Source organism: Amphimedon queenslandica, unplaced genomic scaffold (assembly GCF_000090795.2).
Source record: "Amphimedon queenslandica unplaced genomic scaffold, v1.1 AMPQUscaffold_12906, whole genome shotgun sequence".
Classification (NCBI taxonomy): Eukaryota; Metazoa; Porifera; class Demospongiae; order Haplosclerida; family Niphatidae; genus Amphimedon; species Amphimedon queenslandica.
The window spans coordinates 1-20,381 of NW_003546858.1; the positions used below are offsets into that span (position 1 = coordinate 1).

The 20,381-nt window shown below is 35.3% G+C and overlaps 3 protein-coding genes and 1 long non-coding RNA gene across 5 annotated transcripts; 2 read left to right on the forward strand and 2 right to left on the reverse strand.

Annotated features, from left to right (window-relative positions):
- Positions 1–123: 123 nt before the first annotated feature.
- Positions 124–1,608, forward strand: LOC105314457 (uncharacterized). The gene is made up of 3 exons (XM_020002473.1): positions 124–351; positions 569–732; positions 1,092–1,608. Exons 1-3 carry the CDS (start codon positions 179–181, stop codon positions 1,547–1,549), a joined length of 795 nt encoding a protein of 264 aa, XP_019858032.1. The 5' UTR covers positions 124–178; the 3' UTR covers positions 1,550–1,608.
- A 119-nt stretch (positions 1,609–1,727) lies between these two features.
- On the reverse strand, positions 1,728–4,785 carry LOC109586293 (uncharacterized). 2 transcript variants are annotated; one of them, XM_020002472.1, is made up of 11 exons: positions 4,659–4,785; positions 4,326–4,604; positions 4,005–4,265; positions 3,776–3,832; positions 3,085–3,725; positions 2,934–3,038; positions 2,849–2,875; positions 2,744–2,807; positions 2,613–2,690; positions 2,287–2,562; positions 1,728–2,241 (listed from the first exon to the last, which is right to left on the reverse strand). In XM_020002472.1, exons 1-11 carry the CDS (start codon positions 4,696–4,698, stop codon positions 1,910–1,912), a joined length of 2,160 nt encoding a protein of 719 aa, XP_019858031.1. In that variant the 5' UTR covers positions 4,699–4,785; the 3' UTR covers positions 1,728–1,909. The 2 variants fall into 2 exon arrangements, with proteins under 2 accessions (XP_019858031.1, XP_019858030.1); XM_020002471.1 differs by having other exon boundaries at positions 3,085–3,731.
- A 136-nt stretch (positions 4,786–4,921) lies between these two features.
- Positions 4,922–12,731, forward strand: LOC100641143 (coiled-coil domain-containing protein 93-like). The gene is made up of 21 exons (XM_011408632.2): positions 4,922–5,057; positions 5,168–5,281; positions 5,449–5,543; positions 5,936–6,047; positions 6,325–6,423; positions 6,675–6,731; positions 6,787–6,884; positions 7,203–7,239; positions 7,311–7,454; positions 7,796–7,879; positions 9,311–9,427; positions 9,490–9,552; positions 9,619–9,692; positions 10,063–10,144; positions 10,301–10,369; positions 10,631–10,702; positions 10,879–10,987; positions 11,928–12,010; positions 12,069–12,106; positions 12,267–12,465; positions 12,531–12,731. Exons 1-21 carry the CDS (start codon positions 4,953–4,955, stop codon positions 12,582–12,584), a joined length of 1,905 nt encoding a protein of 634 aa, XP_011406934.2. The 5' UTR covers positions 4,922–4,952; the 3' UTR covers positions 12,585–12,731.
- A 6,904-nt stretch (positions 12,732–19,635) lies between these two features.
- On the reverse strand, positions 19,636–20,374 carry LOC109586291 (uncharacterized). The gene is made up of 2 exons (XR_002186922.1): positions 20,262–20,374; positions 19,636–20,208 (listed from the first exon to the last, which is right to left on the reverse strand). It is a non-coding gene; the product is annotated as an uncharacterized LOC109586291 (long non-coding RNA).
- Between the last annotated feature and the right edge of the window lie 7 nt (positions 20,375–20,381).

Here is a 20,381-nt window from a genome sequence, read left to right on the forward strand (position 1 = left end):
TAGCGTTACTAAGTAGGATTTACCCCACTTCAAAATGGCTGCCTTGCTTTTACATGTATTTTCTTTTTTTGTCCTCTCTCTCTCTCTCTTCCATTCATTACCCCATTCATGTACATGTACTTCTTTCTCTCTCTTGCTCTCCCCTCAGGGTAGGACTCCATTACATTATGCTGCAGCAATGGATCGTGTTCATGTTTGTTACCATTTGCTCAATAAAGGAGCTGATGCTAGTCAAAGAGACAGTGACAATAAGACTCCATTGGATTATGCATTGATCAAGCAACACGAGTTTGTTGTGGCTCTCTTCACTTGTCATGATGCATCAGTTGGGGACTTCATTAAAATGCAGAGGTAATTGTACATGTACATGAACATGTACATGTACATGTATGCATGTATATATACATGTAGTTTTACATGCTGCAATGATAGCCTACTACGTGTGCATGTACACAATTTTACATTTGTACACATTTCAATTTAAATTGAAAACAATATACACATACGATGTATATGTGCATGTACATGTACATTTACATGTCACTTTCTCTTTTGTATATGTTGATAGGAGTGAGGCTGATACTGGCAGTTTATACAGTGGTGGTACTGATGGGTGTAGTTTAGTGTCTGAGAGTGTGTCATTCATTGCTCCATCAGAATATGCTAACAGGTCAAATGTCACTGGTATCATTAATCATTATCTTGGATACTTTATACCCGGAGATAATAAATGTGAGTTCTTTTTCCATGTACTGTATACATGTATTATTGTGGGGGAAACATTCTTGTCATTCTTGGCCCTTGTGAATGAATATTATGAATATTTTTCGAAACGAAAAAGTTATTCATCATGAAATAGCATGGGATCATCCTTTTTATACATGTAAATAAAATACAAATGGCTATGGGCATTATAAAAAATGTGCATTTACATGTACATTTGTACATGTATTCTCAGTTTTTTATCCTCCTCTATGTCTACTTGTACATACATGTATGCTGTACATGTACAGTACATCTTCCTTAGCTCTTTTCTCTCTCTCTTTCTACATATGTATTCCCTTAGATGTGCATGTATTTTCTTCTCTCAGGTCCTCCTCTTCATTATTATTTCTGGATCAAAGGCTCAAAGTTGTACTGGTCTCGATCAATCAAGAGACACAACAGAAAGAAAGGGACCGTACTGTCAGTAATAGGAGGAGCTAGTCAGAGGATAAAGGACAGGGAGGACTACTCACCAAATGATCTTCATCGTTATTCATTTTGTGTTATAACCGAGGAAGAGCTCCTTGATCTTATAGCCTACAGTGAAGATAGCTTTAAATATTGGATGCAATCACTGGAGGATATATCAGTACATAATAATGAGATGATGGAGGAGAGGAGAGAGGAAGAAGAGGGAGAGGGTATGGAAGAGGGTACAATGTGTCGTGATGATGATCAAGTGATGGGGACTGATGGTTTCAGCTCAGGACCTTCTCCTCTTTTCTCTTCCACTCCGTTACATAATGGCCAGACTAGGACTCTCTATCCAAACAATGTCATTTAATGCACAGAAACACTGCAGGTCATGCATGTATGCTATTCTGAAAATTAATTTTATTCTTGGAGTAAATTTGAAGACCTTGGCGTTGCAATAATGTGTGGGTTAGTTTTATAGTTATGATAGATACCGTTGTTAATAAAATCTAAGCTAAAGCATGGCTGCTGGTTCTGGTCGTGGTTTCTTTGTTCAAACTAATTGATAATATTAAGAACTAAGAATTTATAGTAATTATTATTGTTATTAAGCACATTCTATACTTTTGATGTGCAGGTTCACAATAAGGATTAATGTGTGGACAATGCATAATTATGTGTACAAATAATAATAATTATGTTCTGTGGGAATAAAAATTAATGTATAAAATTAAATGCTGGAATGTACAAAGTTTATAAAGGAACATTTTTCAAGAATTTCATCTCCTAGCTGAGCAGTAGAGCTAAATTTTTGCAATGCTTCAGCAAAAATTTTCAAGTTTTCTTTCCTTCGACAGATGGATTTCTGTATTACTTGTAGCAAGAGTTCTCTTGCTTTTAGTAAAGCAGTTTTTTCTTCTTTTGTTGCTTTCTTAATTTTGGTGAGAGATGTTTCATCCAGAACTCCTTTGGAGCAGAGAATATCAGCTAATTCAAATGGCTCTTCAATGCTTCCAAATAGCTTGACATAATACTCAGGTAGTACTTCACAAGGCTTGCATTCTGAAAGATACGATAATATTTTGTGCTATCAAATCACTTGCATACTTTCATTATAAATATTATCAGCTACTTCTTTCTCATCTACATGCCTTATGGCAAGAATTAGAGTTTCCCAGGACTTTGTGCTAGGGTCATCAGGACTGCGTAGCCAAGCCATCAGGCACTCAATCAGACAGCGAGCTAAGTCACCTTTAAAATTTCTTTCAATGAAGTCAAGTCGCTCCTTTGGTATGTTTAGGTAAATACCAAATTTAGGATATTGATGTCCATAAAATTGGTATTTTCTAAACATATGGGTTATGTCAGAAACAAACTCAATATCTAAGAAAATGCATGCAATGGAGTCATTGTGAGTCTATAAAGAGTCTCACTTATGATATGCTTATGTCTTGTCATGGCTGCATAGACTATAGTGGCAATATCTGCACTGATGCTTACTTCACTGTCACCTTTGTAAATTACATATAATTATTATACATGTGTATTATGAAAAAAAAATTACTTTGTTGACATGAAATCAGATTTTTGCTTAGCATTTCTTTTTCTTCTTGGTATTCAACTTTTTTCTAATTATTTTTATCAATATACGTACAGTCAACATTCTAACCTTTTCAGCTTCTGCTATAATTGCTTTCTATATATATGCAATTGAGTATTATCAACAAAATGAACAATAGGCTATAGAACTTAACCTTTTCTTGACAGCAATTTATCAATTGAACAGTTCTTGATAGCAACAACTGCTCCACAATACCTTTTCTAGCATATACTGCTGCTTCGTCACACTCTTTCTCATCCTATTTTAAATTTACTATTATGTTATAATGTTAATTTATAAATTACCACATCATAAACAATGCCATATCCAATAGTCAACTGTTCTAATCCTTTTGCTTTGAGAGTCTCGAGGTTTTGAAGAACACTAGCAATTAGTGACTCACTTAATATCAGAGGAAAAGAACAAGTGACAGTGAAGGACTTTTTAACTACAATAACTGTGATTTTGACTTGTGAGTTTAATTTTCCAAATGCATGCTCAGTTAATTCTTTGACATCCTTGAATCTGTGCTCACTTGCAAGACCTCTAACATGGATGACAATCTTTTCAGATTCAAGCATAGAACCAGAAGATATTTTTTTATTTAGACATTCAGTGAGAGGTGTTTTCTCACAAAAATCATCAACTGCCTCCTTATATTCTTGAATGAGTTCTGTAGCAGGTGAAATTTTAAATCTATCTGCCACAGCTTCTAACAGACTGACATCAGTTAACGAGCATTCATTAGCAAGCATATTTAGCAGATCATCAATAGTTGTACATTTTTCTAGCTTGCTTGCCAAATGAGGATACCCTCGGCATAAATAGGTTCTCAAATCTCTTTCTGAAATGCTCACCATAGCTTCTGTTGCATCGTACACAGTAGAAGCAAATTTTGTTCTTATAGCATTAAAAGCATCTAGCTCCTGGCCTTGAATTGAAATATCTGAATCTGCTTAAAAACAAGTAATGTGATAGTTCCTTCTGTATCTGTACCTGTTATTTCTGTTACTTCTGCTTCATCTACTATCTCATTACTATGAACTTTTTCTACTGCATACAGTATATACAAAGAAGTGGTTATAATGACATAATTATGACAAGCAAGCAAGTACTTTCAGTTTATACAAAAGGTGCAGTTTGCTTTCCTTAAAAGGAAGTGTTTGTTTATATAATTCATTGCCCCGGGTTGTATGCACAGCAAAAACAAAGTTTGTTAACTCACAATAACTTTCTTTAATTTCTCGTGCAATTTTCTGAGTTGCAGGCATCAACTTGAGAACATCAGCAAATTTCATAAGATTCCGATGATTAGCACAAATGGACTGCTGCACTTCCCTTAGCAGACTAAGTGCTCCATCAGCGTTTGGAAGTATTCTTGCTCTTATGAGATCTTCTTTGTAAAGGAGCACTGCAAGCTGAGGCAATGGATTCAAAATGAATTTTTCATCTTTGTAACATGCAAGTATAGCACAAGCAGGGTGTTCTAAAAATTTCAAAAATGCAAAAGTTTGTTTAGATTACTGAACCATGCATGCATACATACTTTCTTCATCAATTGCATCAGCAACTCTATTTTGTTTGATTATTCGAAGAGCAACTATCAATGTGTAATAGCTAGGGCCACCATATTTCTTCACATCATCAACCTGTTCGATCCATGCATTTAAGCACTCAATTAAACAATTACTAATACTATGCTCAGCTTTAATTTTATTCAATGTAGCATATTGTAACCCCAACTGGAGACCCAACTCAAAGAAGGTGGTGTCGTCATAGTTAAACTTCCTCAGCAATTCATCTACTTCACCAAGCTTGTCATGGCCTATGACAAATAAGTACTGACTGTAATATGATTGCCTGAGAGTAGTACACTCACCCAGTAAGTCTTGAGTCCTTGTTCTCAGTCTCGAAGCCATTTGAGTAGAGATTTTAGACTTGATAGTACTGAAGGCACTTAACTGAGGAGCCAAAGGAGAAGCAAGCCGGCGATGGGATAATCAGGACAACTAATCAGGACAATAATAGGATTATATGAAGCAAATGACATCATTTACATACTTCAGCCAATAGCTACCATAATTATGCATTGTGATTATGCGTGGGTGGGCTCAATGAGTAAATGAATATTAATGAGATAGGAGTGGCTGGTTTGCTTCTTTGCTTGCTAAACATGGCCGCTGGTTCTGGTGGTGGTATGTTCGCTCAAGCGACAAGGAGAGCAGCCGAGGCTCGTTTCAAGCAGCGTGACGTTGATGCTGAAGGACAAGAAATTGACGTAAGAGGAAAAAAGAACAAAATACTTAGTTTTTAAATGCAATCTTCACGATACATGTACATGTATGGCCCTCCCACTTTCTCTCTCTTCCTCTCTTTTTCTCCCTCTAGTTTGATGTGAGGGAGGATGAAGAACAAAATGTCAAACTGAGTGAGAGTATTGACCTTCTCTTAGCCGCTGGGTACTTTAGGGCTAGGATCAAGGGACTCTCACCTTTTGACAAGGTCAGCCCATTATCACATGCTATCCTTTCTATCTCGGAAAGAGAAATAATTGCATGCCACACCTACTAATAATTAGTCTCGCGTAGCCAGACTCCTCCCCTTAGTCAAAAAGGGGAGGAGTCTGGCTACGCGAGACTAACTAATAATTACTTTACATTTATACGTAGATTGTGGGTGGTATGACTTGGTGCATTCAAACGTGTAATTTCGATGTCGACGTTGATCTGTTGTTTCAAGAAAACTCTACCATAGGACAGAAGATGTAAGTCACGCACCCATTATTTATAATACTTAAATATGCTCATTACAAATATTCAAATATTTAGCATCTGATTTTTTAGTCGGCAAAAGTGCTATTATATTTGTACCAGTAATACCCCCGGTATGCATGTACAGCTGTACATGTGTATGTTGTTTTGATTTGATTTTGATACTAAAATTTGTTTCAGAACTTAGTGAGTAAGCATAAACTACATGTATGTAGTACATGTTCTTAGAAACAGCTGTGTCTATACCTCAATGAGTATTTGTCACAAAGACAGCTGTTATGAATTATTCATTTACATGTACATGTACATGTATGTTCTTCATTATTATTATTATTATTATTATTATTATTATTATTATTATTATTATTATTATTATTATTGTCAGTGCTCTTACTGAGAAGATTGTTGCTGTGTTGCCAAGGATGAAGTGTCCTCATAGACTGGAGCCTCATCAGATCCAAGGACTGGACTTTATACACATTTACCCTGTTATACAGGTAACACACGCACACACGCACACACACACATGTACTATAGTATTTTTATATGTAGCATTTTACATGTACATGTACGTACGTTCAATTGTACATTTTAGTGGCTAAAAATAATAAAAATAATGAACCTGTACTACATCAGTCTACATGTACATGTACATGTACATGTACATGTACATGTACTTTAATAAACTTAGTTATGTTATGTACTGTACATGCATGTATGTGTATGTGTACATGTACTTATTTGTACATTTTAAGTTCTTTTTAATAATTTTAGTGGCTGGTGAAACGTGCTATAGAGACTAAGGAAGAAATGGGAGACTATATCAGATCTTATTCTGAATCACAGTTTAACAAATACCACACAACACCTAAAGTAAGAGAGAGGGGGAGAGAGAGAAATTAGGCAAATAAGCAGTAAATCATACAATTGTACATGTAGATTATGCACATTATGTACATGTGCATGTACATTTGGCGAATTGCTAAATTTTGGGTGATTGGTGGATTTTTATTTTGGTGAATTGCTATCAAAACACCAATTCGCCAAATTTAATTCCCTTCAAAATTTCCCACTATACGGTATTGTGTAGTTACAAAACTGAGAAATGTCATTTTTATATTTAGGATAGACAATTTAATGACATGAAACCAACAGCCACTGGTTCAATTGGAGACGTCAAGGTACCGCCCCCTCACTTAATTACCAATAAGTATAACCACACCCACCAACCCTTAGTCTATATACAAGCCACAGAGACAGTACAGGAGACCAGCCTCAGTCAAGGAATCTGATGAAGAGACTCAAGTGCACTCTACACTACTGGAATATGGAAGGTATACCTGTACATGTACATGTACCATATTTTTACTTGTACAAATACATGTACCATACATGTAGATGTAGTACCATATTTGCTCAAATAAATGCCCATGACAAATATTATTTTAAACTATAAATATGCATATTTTAATCACTAATAATCAGTATACATTAATTGTAAGTGCCCTATCATTTAGATTGTTCCAGATAAATGCCCAGGCATTTAATCGAGCAAATATGGTACATGTAAATGTATTAATTAAAAGTTATCACTTGTTATATAAATTGATAGATGTACATGAAATAAGTAATACAATTATTATCTATTGTAGACGTTATGGCTTTGGAAGATCAGTTCCAACACAAAAAGTAAAAGAAAAAACAATTTTAAGAATTAATATTTATTATTTATTTTTACACACTCTTATTTTAATTCCTAGTCTGACGATGATAAGAGGAAAGCTGTAGCAGGTGCTCTTGGTGGCGGAGAGGCCGAGGGAGACAAGAGTGAGAGACAGAGAGAGGAGGAGGAGAAGAGGATAAAGGCACTCATGAAGGGAATGGCATCAGCTGGAACTGATGATGTAAGTATATACATGTACTTTGAGTAGAACATCTATTAATGGACACTTTCTGTAGCAGGCACCTTCATTTAATATTTACATGTACATGTAGCACCTAATGTACCAATTATGCACATTTTTACTCTAAAATAGCCTCCTACATGTATACATGTATGTACATGTACATTGTATGTATGTACAGGGTCTTGGGCCAAATTTTGCCAAAATTGAAAAGGAGAGAATTTTCCAATTTTATATCTTTTCCTGATACATATACATGTACATGTACTTATGTTATACAGAAAGTATTATTTCTTTCCTTCTCACTCTCTCTCTCTCTCTCCATTTTTCTCTTTCTCCAGACCCTCTCCAGTGCTATGGTTGGTTCTATTGTTGGTATGCAGTCATCAGAAATATTGCAAGTCGCCTCTGAATACGAAGTTAAAGTATGTATATACATGAACATTAATGCATAATGAACTTACTTTAAATGTCTCTCTCAGATGAGAGGGTTTAGTAAACTACGTGTACATGCACAACAAGCGTAACAGTGTAAAAAATATTCCTATAATTGATTTCACCACCTTGCAAGTACAGCTTGATTTTTATTAAGACTTATAGAGGCTCTTTCTACCTTGTGATGCTTGTAAAGAAGTCTTTAGGCAGTATCTTTATGTTCTTTTGCTGTTTGAAAGCTCATAACTTTGTCCAAGTGTAAGCCACCATTTTGTTTGCCGTGACCACACCCACTCACGTAAAGGAGTGTGGGTGGGTGGTTGCTAAGGCTTGTTATTTCTCCAATACAACATGTATAGAAGAAATGTAAGTGTGGACATACATATTATATATGCAAACATTGCACGTGGGTGAAATCAATTATAGGAACGACCTGGGGGCATAGCCCCCAGGTCGTTAAAAATACTGTATATTATGTTCTATTATTTATCTGTCTATTTTTAACTGAGACACACATGCATGTAACATGTATACTCATAGATATTATACACGGAACAGGATTGGAAACAAGGATCACGTGAGCGCATTATGCATTGAAACCAACCTAGTTTTCCGGGAACTAGTTAATTCGTGGTTATTAAGAGTGAAATTTGAATTCCGTAATGGAGATGAATGGAGATTGTTAAAAATACTTTGTGGGACTTTCTAGGCTATACCCGGCGGTTTTATGACAAGGTATTTTAGCTCTATAGCTACTTCTTAACATCCTACAGTGGACTAAGACGTTTTTTATGGTGCGCATCTGTTAGTTTGAGAGTAATGGCATCCTGGCTTAAGATCCCTTTGTTTTAGCACGCCATAACTTTTTGAAACATAGATATAAGCACTAATAGATGCCTTATTCCACTATAGACCCTTGAGAGGTAGCTATAAAGGCTCCTACTAGCCTGCTTTGTCGTCCGATGTAGTTGCTAGAGTCCCACAAACTTTCTCCATTCATCTCCATTACGGTCACCAGTTCCCGGCAAACTAGGTTGGTTTCAATGCATAATGCGCTCACGTGATCCTGTTTCCAATCCTGTTCCGTGTATAATATCTATGGTATACTGTATATATGTATTTTTATTAATAGCTTAGTTATAATGGTGAAAAAAAACTTACTGTAAATGTAAATGTACAAATGTATGTAATTCTTCTTTCTCTTTTACGTCACACTTTCTGTGTCTATTCTGTCTCTTATTTGTCCATTGTCTTTTCCCCATGTACATGTACACCTACTCAACATGTATAGTAATGTATAGTTAATTTCCTACCCTCCCCCCTCTCTCTCTGTTTCCCTTTTCACTTTAATTTTTTTCTTTTTACCAATTCCTCTTCTTTCTCTATACCTCTCTCTCTCTCTCTCTCCCTCTCTCCCTTAGCGTGCTGATTTAGAGTCAGCTCAACCATCAGAGAAGGTCTTAGGTGCTCAGTCTCACCTCCGTCTTGTCACTGGACTACAGAAACAAATTGCCTCCTTTGAGAAGAAATGCTCAGAAGTGAGACACGCCTACCATTACTAATTAACCACGCCCACATTAATTTAACCACACCCCCACAGGTTCAAGCTAAGCACGATGAGTTGTATTCCGAGTATACTGAGGCACAGGAGGAACTGGCAGAGGTGGGTGTGGCTTTGTTGTTATGGTAACACGTGATGTTGAGTACGTGTACATGTACGCGTGTGTAGGTTATTAAGAGGAAGGAAAGGATAGCAAGAGAAATGGAGAAACTTAATGAAATGGAAAATGAAGAGAATGCAGAGTAAGGGAGGGGAGTGGCATGGACGTTGCATATTTTTAACTTTTATCATTTGAATTTGTGTATACCGTATAGCACTTTATTTTCGAGGAGCTAAACTTTCGCTATTTTTGCGGTTAGCATGAAACTGCGAAATTAAAAATCCGCTAAAATTTCAATTGCCATTAAAGGTGTGGCACTAACATTGTGAATCGGCACAATTTATTTCCGTGAAAAATTGATTTTTATCAATCTGCGAAATTTTAGCAAAATTAAAGCGCTATATGGTATTGGGGTGGGGTGAGAATAATTCAGTGTGCGTTTGGTCTACTTTGGTCTCTTGTAATGTGTGTAGATACATTTATTCTTGCTGTTAGTGATTAACTGTTATTAGAGTATTGAATCAGTTGAGGTCACTCGTGTCTATGAATGAGAGCTTGAAGAAACAAGAAACACAATTCAAAGCTCACTGTAAAGTAAGTTAATAACTATTGATAACTATTAATAAACATTAATAACTACTAATATTTATTAATAAATATTAATAACTACTAATAATTATTAATAAATATTAATAACTACTAATAATTATTAATAAATATTAATAATCATTAATAACTATCAATAACTAGGAAGAGAAGGAGAGGTTAAGTGGTCTCATAGCTCAGTTGAAGCATGGAGATGATGAGAGTGAAGACTCTGTAAGTTAATCAATCAATGACAAACACAAATCACATGATATTCTATACTGTGTTGATACTGAAAAATTTTGTCCACTTAAAAATTTTGCAAACTTTATCATAGTATAAAATAACTATATATGGGCATGGTTTTTTAGAAAAGTGTCTCTCAAATTTTGTGGTTCTAAATTTTGCTGTAAATTATACAATATGTGCATGTACATGTACATGCACATGTATTTGATGTTCACATGGTTATGACATGTATACTGGTTACTGCAGGAGAGGGTAACTTCACTAAAGACTCTTCTTCAAACTGACCAAGAGAAACTACAGAAAATTAGAACTTTACTGGTAAGTGTGATTAGTATTACAATGCCCATATACATGTGTTTTATTGCATATAATGTTTCATAACTTTACATGTACATGTACATGTATGTTTATATCTTTGTTCATGTACAGTACATGCAGTGCAAATTTATTGTACAGATTTAGTTTTATTTTAATAATTATCATTCTTTTGTTAGGCTCGCAAGAATAGGGAGATAGCTCAGTTGCAGAGAAAGATCGATGAGATACCTTCAAGAGCTGAACTGACTCAATATCAAAGAAGATTCATTGAACTATACAGTCAAGGTACAGCATATGTTAAGCATAAAAGTTATGACCGTTTTTTTTAATTTGGTAATTTTTGAAAAATACCCAAGGCTATTAGTAACATGGTAGCGTTATTAAGTAGGATTCACCACCAAACAAAATGGCTGCCTCGACTTTTGCAGCCTTGCTATACCGGGAAAATGAGCTCCTATGCTTACCAGACTTCTTAGAGGACCTTATCTTAATAGCCCATGGTTTTTCAAAAAATGGCTCCCAAATTACCCTATTACATATTGATGTCCTTATGCTGTGTAGAAAGTTTGAGCTAATTCTGACTTCATTTTTTCAAGTTACGGCCATTTTAAGAAAATTTCAAAATTTTAAAAAATACCCAAGGCTATATAGCCCATGGTTTTTTCTGAAAAATGGCTCCGAAATCACCCCAAATTTTTATTACATTTTCTAATACATATTGATGTACTTATGTTGTGTAGCTAGTTTGAGCTGATTCTGACTTCAATTTTTCAAGTTATGGCCATTTTAAGAAAATGTCAAAATTTTGAAAAATACCCAAGGCTATAGCTCATGGTTTTTCCAAAAAATTGCTCTGAAATCACCCCAAATTTTTATTACATTTTCTAATACATATTGATGTTTTTATGCTGTGTAGAAAGTTTAAGCTGATTCCGACTTCAATTTTTCAAGTTATGGCCATTTTAAGAAAATGCCAAAATTTTGAAAAATACCCTATAGCCCATGGTTTTTTTCTGAAAAATGGCTCCGAAATCACCCCAATTTTTTATTACATTTTCTGATACATGTTAATGCCCTTATGCTATGTAGAAAGTTTGAGCTGATTCAGACAAATAATTTTGACTTATGAGCATTTTAAGCAATTTTTTTAAACCAAGGCCCATGTAGCATTTGACCACATTCATATTACTGATTATCCTTCTCTCCTTTTGTCCTCTTCTCACAGTGTCCTCCATGTTAACTGAGACTAAACAATACTTTACACTTTACAATACACTGGAGGATCAGAAAGCTTACATGGAGAAAGAAGTAATAATATTATTATAACAATTACATGTACATGTATGTACACTTTATATCTTATTAGGTTGGAATATTGACTTCAATTCATGAGAAATTTGATTTGTAAGATTATTCTGATAATTATTGTAACTGTTAATTTATCATTTTCTTGTTTATGCTATCATATCTGTTTCTCATTCTCTCTTTTTTATCATTTTTATTTTTATTTTTTCTATTTCTTCCTTATTTATTGTCATTTTCCTTTCTCTTCTCTTTCTTCTAGAGCAATGAGTTCTGATAAGAATAAGGAGTTGTTCTTACAGCAAGTCCAGCAGATATTGGACGGTATCAAGCAAGACAAGGAGCAGTTGGGTCAGAGATGTGTCGAGGAGAGGAAAGAGAAAGATCGACTTACAACCATCCATCTTGATCTCATTGACAAGCAGAGGAAGTATTACAAAACTGTTAAAGACTTTCAAGAAGTAAGAGGAGGAGAGATAGGGAGTAATTTTGTAAAGTTGCATTCTATAATTACTTTTCCTTTTAGGAGTGTCGGAAGAATGAGATGTTGCTGTCTAAAATTAAATCAAAAAATCGCTAAAGACTTTTTTACTTGCTTTGCATGTTTATTTTTGAGATGAGACTGTGTAGTTATTGGTGCTACTTGTGTGTATTAGTCATGTTTTAATTTGACCAGAGTTGAAGTAATAATTACATCAATTGTTTTGTTGATTTTGAGAAACAAAAATGACATGCATCAATTACATGTAAAAATTTATAGTCAAAACTTGCAATTATAACACAGACTGTTAGACCACCCCACACAGTAAATCTTCAATATGCATGTTAAACTTGATGTCTAGACTATGGATTCTTAATTGTTTGCCAAAAGTGTTGCATAACTTTGAGCAAAGGCATCAAAGCATATACGATTAATTGAGAGAAAGATTAGTATTTCAAGAATGCGTTTACTAGAACTGTCTTTTTAAGAAGTCACTCTGCAGCATGTAAATTATATTGGTGTACTGTACATTTTATACGTATGTACAGTGTCTATTACACATTCCAATGGAATGATGCTATAATAACTGATTATGTGTATTATAATTATGTATACTGTTCATCTCAAAGGAGATGCATACTCCCACTCTGCACTCACTCTCTCTACCTTTCTATCTTGTCTTTTTTTAAAATAATGACAAAACTAGCTTATTTCTCAGCAAACAAAACTAAATTCCCATCTAATAAAACTACAGAATATATACTAAGAGTTCAGTTATATAGGTACACACACACAGAGTATTTATTTTAGCACTTTGATATTTCTTGCTTCATTTCTTTCAAATGAGCCTCATCTTCTTTAATTTCCTCAATTGTAATTGCCAATTTATCTTTTAACCTCGCGGCCAGTATTGGAACTCTTTTGCGTGCTTCAGCACGTGTTGGGTTTTCACAAATAAATTTATAAAGTTCATCACGAGTATCCTTTATCATTGGTGTGTGCTCTTGGCAAATATTTTTGAGAGCTATCCAACGGGCATGATACCTTACAGCTTGCATACCAAATCCAGGACCTTGCCAGACCTTTTTTTTTTTTTCGTCGCTATATGTCTTAACTATACCCAGCATCTTTCCGACTTGTTGACTCAAGTTGCTTATTCCTTGCCCATGCATGCTTGCACAATGCTTTTCAATGCTCTCCCAAAACTGTGAAGCTTGCATCAAAATACAAGAAATCATTTTGAGTGCTCCACTGGCATGGTGTAGAGCCATTATGGACTTTTCTGCTAATTCTTCTTCGCTGCAATCCTTCAAAGCTTCCAATTGACGAGAATAGTCTTTCATCATTTCCATAGCTTCTTTGTGATGCTCTCTTGCTTTTTCTTCTTGCTTAAGCTTTTCTAGTACAATTTCCTTGTATTCAGCAACTCTTTCCCTTGATTCCATGTGTTGGCTATCAAACATATCTTTAACATCGCCAGCCCATGGAAATAATACTTTTGTCACAAGGGCAACCAAAATGTGATTTGTTCCATAGTGGGATTTAGAAATTTCTTCATCGCGCTTCTTCTCATATTTCATTTTTATTTCTGATGCTTTTGCAACTTCTTCACTTAATTCTTTAATCAAAGTTTCTTGCTTTTCTTTTTCCTTTTCAATTTTCCCCTCCTCTTGGATAATAATTTTTTCTTTTGTCTTCACAGTTTCCTCCATAACAGCTGTTGTTTCTTGTTCCTGTTGATCAATTTTGGCTTTTAGTTCTTTAGCGGCTGCAGACATACCTCGTGCAGTGTCTTCCAAACTTTGAAGGTTCACTACAGCTAAATCTTCAAACCCATCTAGCAAGAACTGGTAAGTAGACTGCAGTATTAGGCTAACATCATCAGCTGTATTCTGAAACATGTTAATCGTGAGAGCAGATTTGTCAAATATTTTGGTAACATTACGCCCAATGTCGTATATCTTCAACTGGAGATCGGCATATTCCGGTCCCGCTCCAACAGCTCCATTGTAGGCTAGTTGTACAAACTTACCGACACTGCTAATGTAATCAACGAATTTTTTCATATCTAGCGCGGTGCCGATGACTTTTTTCTTTTCCTCAAGAACCAGAGCTTCGGACGGTGGTTCTAAAAGAGAGATGCTTTGACCTCCTGTAAGGGCTAATTCCATTTTTCCTCTGCTGATTCACTAATCTTAGCGCAAACTATCAAACCGGTCTACTGTTAACGTCTGAACTGCAGTGACTACAGTACCGTCCGGCTGTTTTTTATGATAACCGATAAAATCTAGCTAGCTATATAGATATAGGCGGCTCGTTCGAGGTGGGGTCAAATCATGATCAGATCTATGACCAGGTCATACCTAGATCTATGATCAGATCATATCTAGATCTATCTATGATCAGATATTACGTAGCTATTCATATCTTTCCTGTGAATGACGTTTCTGATTTATAATGATATTCATTGGGATACCGTAAATAGAAAAATTTTCAGGCCGCCATTGTGGAGGTATTGCTGCACGTTTCCAATGGAGCTCAATACATTTTCTGCCGTTTTGTTAGAAGAACAAGCAGTTATAGCCTCAAAAGTAAAAAATTGCAACCTTTATCTTTCTTTTCAGTAGTCTGCAACTGTTTAGAGCCACTGGAGTGACGTGGAGAAGTAGAATCGACAGTTTTTAGCCTGTCGGTCCATTGTAGCTAATGGTAGTATACCTCCACAATGGCGGCCCGAAAAATTTTCCATTTACGGTATCCCAATGAATGTCATTATAAATCGGCAACGTCATTCACAGGAAAGATATGAATAATATCTCAGCGCTAGCATATGCTAGAAACCATAGATAGACTACATTGTCTCTATTATCTACGCCAGATCTAGCTGAACTGGACTGTTTGGGATATCTAGATGCGAAAGGCTCTGCATTCGTTAGACTACGTTGGTGCTCTGAACTTGAAGAATGGATAAATATCAAACCCAAACTGTGAGTAGAGCCAGAACTTGTATTGATGCCGCTATAGAAGCACACAGGATCTTAAGCGGGACAGCACCGTGTGATAACGTCCATCAAGCAAGCAGTCTCCTGAAGTCACTACAAGATAATGGTCAATACCTGTCACAACTAGCTAATCAGCAAATTTTATCCTTTGAACAACAGGAATTGAAGTACATTGAAGAACTGAAATGGTTTTCATTAAGGAAAAAAGAGCAAGAACAAAAGCAAATGTCATTGGAGAACAAAAGGCTACAGATTGCATCTTCTCAAAGGCGAGAAGAAGAAAATTTGAGAGCTGCATTGTCAAAGAAAAGGTCTGCTGATTACGACTTAGAAGAAGCAAGACAAAAATTAAAAAATGAGCAAGAGAAATTTGGACTCAGAGTGGCAGCTGGTACTGCTCGTGGAACAGTTGCAGGAGCCATAAATGGTGCAGGAGCCGGTGCTAGTATAGGGGCTCTATTTGGTCTTATAGGTGGACCAATTGGTATACCTATTGGTGCAGCCATTGGCTCAATTGTTGGCGCAACTGCTGGTACAGGAGGTGGTGCACTGGCTGCTCGAAAATATTCAATATTAAGAGAGGAGGAAGCTGAAGCATATGCCAGTGCGTGTTGTGATAATGTTGATGAAGCTGAACGTAAAGTACACTCTTCAAGGAGATCTTTAGAATCTCTTGAGGATCAAATACGCAGCTGTGAATCATCTATAAGGATGTATTCCTCAGAAATTAAAAAATTGCATGATAAAATTGCTATAATCAAAAGTACAGTTGCTTTTGCTAATGATGCAATCTATTTCTGGAATTTGTTTAAGAACTTATCACATTCTGCTACAAAACATACTGAAAATTTACAAAGGATAGTTGATTTTGCTCAACAACAAAGACGATATGATATTTTAACACCAAATGGAGGAATGTGCTCATTACAAAACTCTTTTTTACAAGCATGGGAAAAGCTTTCCCAGCAAACAAACGTGCATTTATGTATTACAGACTAGACTTTTAGATACTATATTATTTTTAATTCATGTTAATAATTTTGCTGAGAACTTAAATCACTCATTCATTCATATAGTCCAGCAGAATGTCATTGGGTAGCTATCATCACCATGCAATATAGGGATCATCTTCTAGAAATAGCTGCATGAACACCATGATGTTCATTCACATTGAGTATAATATCATAGTGTTACATACCATATGTAGTATAAAATAATAATTTGCCAGAAGTATAATAAATTACCTTGTCTACATCATAATAATTATTGACTGCAACACCAAAAAAGACATCCATGGGTAGTTGTGTGGATGACAGTTCTATAATATGTTATATTAAAATACTGATCACTTTGTCTTTAAATCATGCAAATCAAATTTATAATTTAATTTGAAGTTTATGCAAGGTGAGTCAAGTGCAATACATTATTTCTTAATCCCTCAATGATAATTCACATGCATATACAACAACAAGAGACATTTATATTCTCAGCTTTATTCACTAATCAAGGCAGCCTGTTTAGATAAGAATCATTGACTTTGACAGCTGTCGTACTTCCTGACTTGCTGTCTACTGCAGCTTTGAATAAGTGAGAGTGGCGGCCATTAGCTGGTCTACTGGAGGCAGCTTGACAATAGCTCCACAGTCCAATACTTGCTCTGCATTGGGAGACATCAATCATCTTGTAGCTGTATGGTAAATCACAGAGCAAAAATTAACAGTGGGAGTATATGGTGTGACTGATTTATTATACATGGCATATATAAGGACATATGCCACTATATAGATCTATCTAGTAGTAACTTGTGGCACAGAGCTGGCTTCAAATATCATAGAACTTAATCAAAGTAGTCGGTGATTAATCATAATTATCTATAAAAGCATGCGCTCTTTGCAGCACAGCTGATGCACACGTATGCACTATTATAATTCAGCTACGTGTATAACTCACAATAATGACAAACAAGATAGCTGGTAATAACTAACACTGCATTTGAAATAACTGGTAGTGTCAATTGACACTATGACTATGCTTTCTTACAACAATGCAAAGAATTTTACTATATTGGTCGTGTAAATGGAATGAATTTGATTACTTGTAGCTACACAATAGTGATAAGCCAGTAATAGTTGCATCGTGTAGTGTTAATTAAGTTGGTCATTTAACAGCATATTGGTATGATCAAAAATCATTTCATTGACAAATGGTTCTGCTCAAGAGTGCTCATCATGGAACATCATGGTTCATGAAGAACACTTGTGAATGGTGTTCATTGAACTCATCCATAAACCATCCATGGTTCATGGATGGTATCCATCCATTCTTCATGAATGGTCAATTATATTTGATGATTGGCATCAAAAGGTCCCAGTCAATGTAAAAGACAAAATTGGTGTGGGTGACTTATAGCCTTTGATTCTTCATAAGGCAGTTCCAATAAAATTACTTGGTTTACGGATCCGACCGACTCCAATTTTTGGAAAATCAAAATAAATTTAAATTTTCTAATGCGCATGCGCAGTACCACGTGGTGGGTGTGGCTAGATTCAAAATGGCACTAAATGTATTTGTTACTGTTAACAGAGCAAGCTCCTCTATCTTACCTTCCACTGTATGTCAAACCTCTGTGGCATCTACTTTTTGGGACTTGTTAGAGCAGGCATTCATGTTAAATAAGCCTACACTCACAGAAGTTGCTAGAGTATTTTGATAGTTTGTTTTAAAAAGTTGTGGTTAACTAACAATTATTAAAGTTAATTAATGAGTAGTTAATTAATTTCATTGTTTATATTTTAATTTATTCCGACCGGCCTGCTCTATTTTAGAGAAAAAAAATCCGTAAAACAAGTAATTTAGTTTGAATTGCCTAACAGTAGTATTAACAGAAGTTGACAGAATTGGCTTAATTTCAAACCATACACATAACCTATTCTATGCAGAAACTGCACATACTGTACATGACATATTACGTCTTGTTTAATATAATATATTTATCTACATGCATCTACATTTATAAAGTAGAGACATGTACACAATCAAGCTAAGTAAGTAAATTAGGATAAATACATACTGCAAAAAAGAGCTCAGTTTTACCTTTTGATTTTTACTGGATCTCAGCTATTAAAAATTGGTGAATGAACACAGATACACTAGATATTATTTTTTACTATTTCTATTTTTGCATTTTTGTAGTGTGAGTATTACATATACTATGACCCACGCAACTGAGTTTGAACCAAGAAAAACTGAAATAAATTTTTATAGGAATAACTCACTATTATCATCATTATTATTCTTATTGTGTGGCTAGTTGTGTTGCTAGGTAACTAGATTATTTTGCTGTGGTATTTCCTGTATAGATGCATGTAATGAGTTGATTATTCACTTGTATTTTGTTTTGATTTTTGCAATTGCTTGCTAGCAGTATTGTTGAGTTTCTTAATAAGAAAGAATTTCACAACAAGTATAGATCTACATCAAACTGTAGTCTGTAAGAAGTTATTTTCCATTTCAAGTATAAATAAGGAATTTATTAAAATTAATATTGATGAAAATTTATTTAAATTCCTGATGTAATGAGTAAATTCATTAAAATCGCACAAGGCAGAGCCACCATTCAGCATTTAATCATTAGTAGTATCAGACAGCAGCATAAATTTGTACATGTAAATGCATAAGACATGTTATCGTGTTGTTACAAACTGAGAAATGTCATTTTATTTTTAGGATAGACAATTTAATGACATGAAACCAACAGCCACTGGTTCAATTGGAGACGCAAAGGTACCGCTCCCTCACTTAAGCTAAGCTAGGTTTACATTCGACGAAACGGTGAAAAGTGCGTGGGCGGTTTGACCTTTTGACGCAAAAACGCTTTGAAGTTGACGCAAAATTGGTCAAATTTCAATTTTGCGTTCATTTGCATTGCGTTTTGTGTCGAGTGTAAACCTAGCTTAAACAAGAAGGTGCACTATAAAACCATTCACGCAACGTCATGAAATCGCTTCCGTCGATCACAGTATAAAAGGAGGTGCCCTGGGCACAATATGGCGGCCAGATTGAATGAAATTTGAAAATAACAAAATGGCTCCCGCACTGGCACTGTTCTTATCATGGCTAAATCACTAGCAAAACGCATTATAAAAACATTAAAATTAGCAAAGGTGAGAAAGTTAACCTACAAGTACACCTAGCAAGGAGAGAAACGGTATAATTGACTTGAAGTAATAATTTTACATTATTATCAAATATTATATTGTATATTCTGAAAAATCTGCCAACAGCCTAAGAAACACGGTCAATGATGCTGTCAGGCAGGTAATAAGTGATAGTGGCAAGGGAATAGCCCTCACTACTACACAGAAAACCAGCCCAAGAACCGCCACCACTGGGACCAGACAGCCCTGCCGACTACCATATATCAGCCACCATCATCAAGTATAAGTGGTTCCAGCAAAAGACCCCAACATGGTCCTCATTCAGATCCTAGTACTGGTAGCAGTTGTAACATTCAACGATCTACTGGAAGAAGTAAATACAAAAATATTATTCTAAATTTTTAAAAATATAAACATTATGTATATAGGGTTGAATAGATATTGGGATGGTGAGGAGCCTCCTGTATCTGTGTACCTCTTCCCAACTGTGCCCAGTGATGCCGACAAAAATATGGTAGTACTGTGATGGTAATATACCAGTACAAGAAAAATGCTAGTACGAGCCTAAAAATATTAATGCCACCATATGATTACCTTACATTACAACTAATACTTACTTCTATATGTAGTAACTAATAAACTTGAGTTACGATTACAGGACTCAAAACTGGGATTGAATCGAAATTCAGCACAAATCACATGACGATCTAAAATTATGAATAGTTTTGATGATGTTG

Bases quoted from the DNA above. Each gene is read 5' to 3' on its own strand.
- LOC105314457 (XM_020002473.1), top strand. From the start codon at position 179: ATGGATCGTGTTCATGTTTGTTACCATTTGCTCAATAAAGGAGCTGAT. The intron at 352-568 runs GTAATTGTACAT...ATATGTTGATAG, and splicing joins GACTTCATTAAAATGCAGAG to GAGTGAGGCTGATACTGGCA. The intron at 733-1,091 runs GTGAGTTCTTTT...TTCTTCTCTCAG, and splicing joins TATACCCGGAGATAATAAAT to GTCCTCCTCTTCATTATTAT.
- LOC109586293 (XM_020002471.1), bottom strand. From the start codon at position 4,698: ATGGCTTCGAGACTGAGAACAAGGACTCAAGACTTACTGG. The intron at 3,833-4,004 runs GTGAGTTAACAA...TACTGTATGCAG, and splicing joins AGAAATTAAAGAAAGTTATT to TAGAAAAAGTTCATAGTAAT. The intron at 2,563-2,612 runs GTGAGACTCTTT...GCATTTTCTTAG, and splicing joins AAGACATAAGCATATCATAA to ATATTGAGTTTGTTTCTGAC.
- LOC100641143 (XM_011408632.2), top strand. From the start codon at position 4,953: ATGGCCGCTGGTTCTGGTGGTGGTATGTTCGCTCAAGCGACAAGGAGA. The intron at 5,282-5,448 runs GTCAGCCCATTA...ATTTATACGTAG, and splicing joins GACTCTCACCTTTTGACAAG to ATTGTGGGTGGTATGACTTG. The intron at 9,693-10,062 runs GTAAGGGAGGGG...AACTGTTATTAG, and splicing joins GAAAATGAAGAGAATGCAGA to AGTATTGAATCAGTTGAGGT.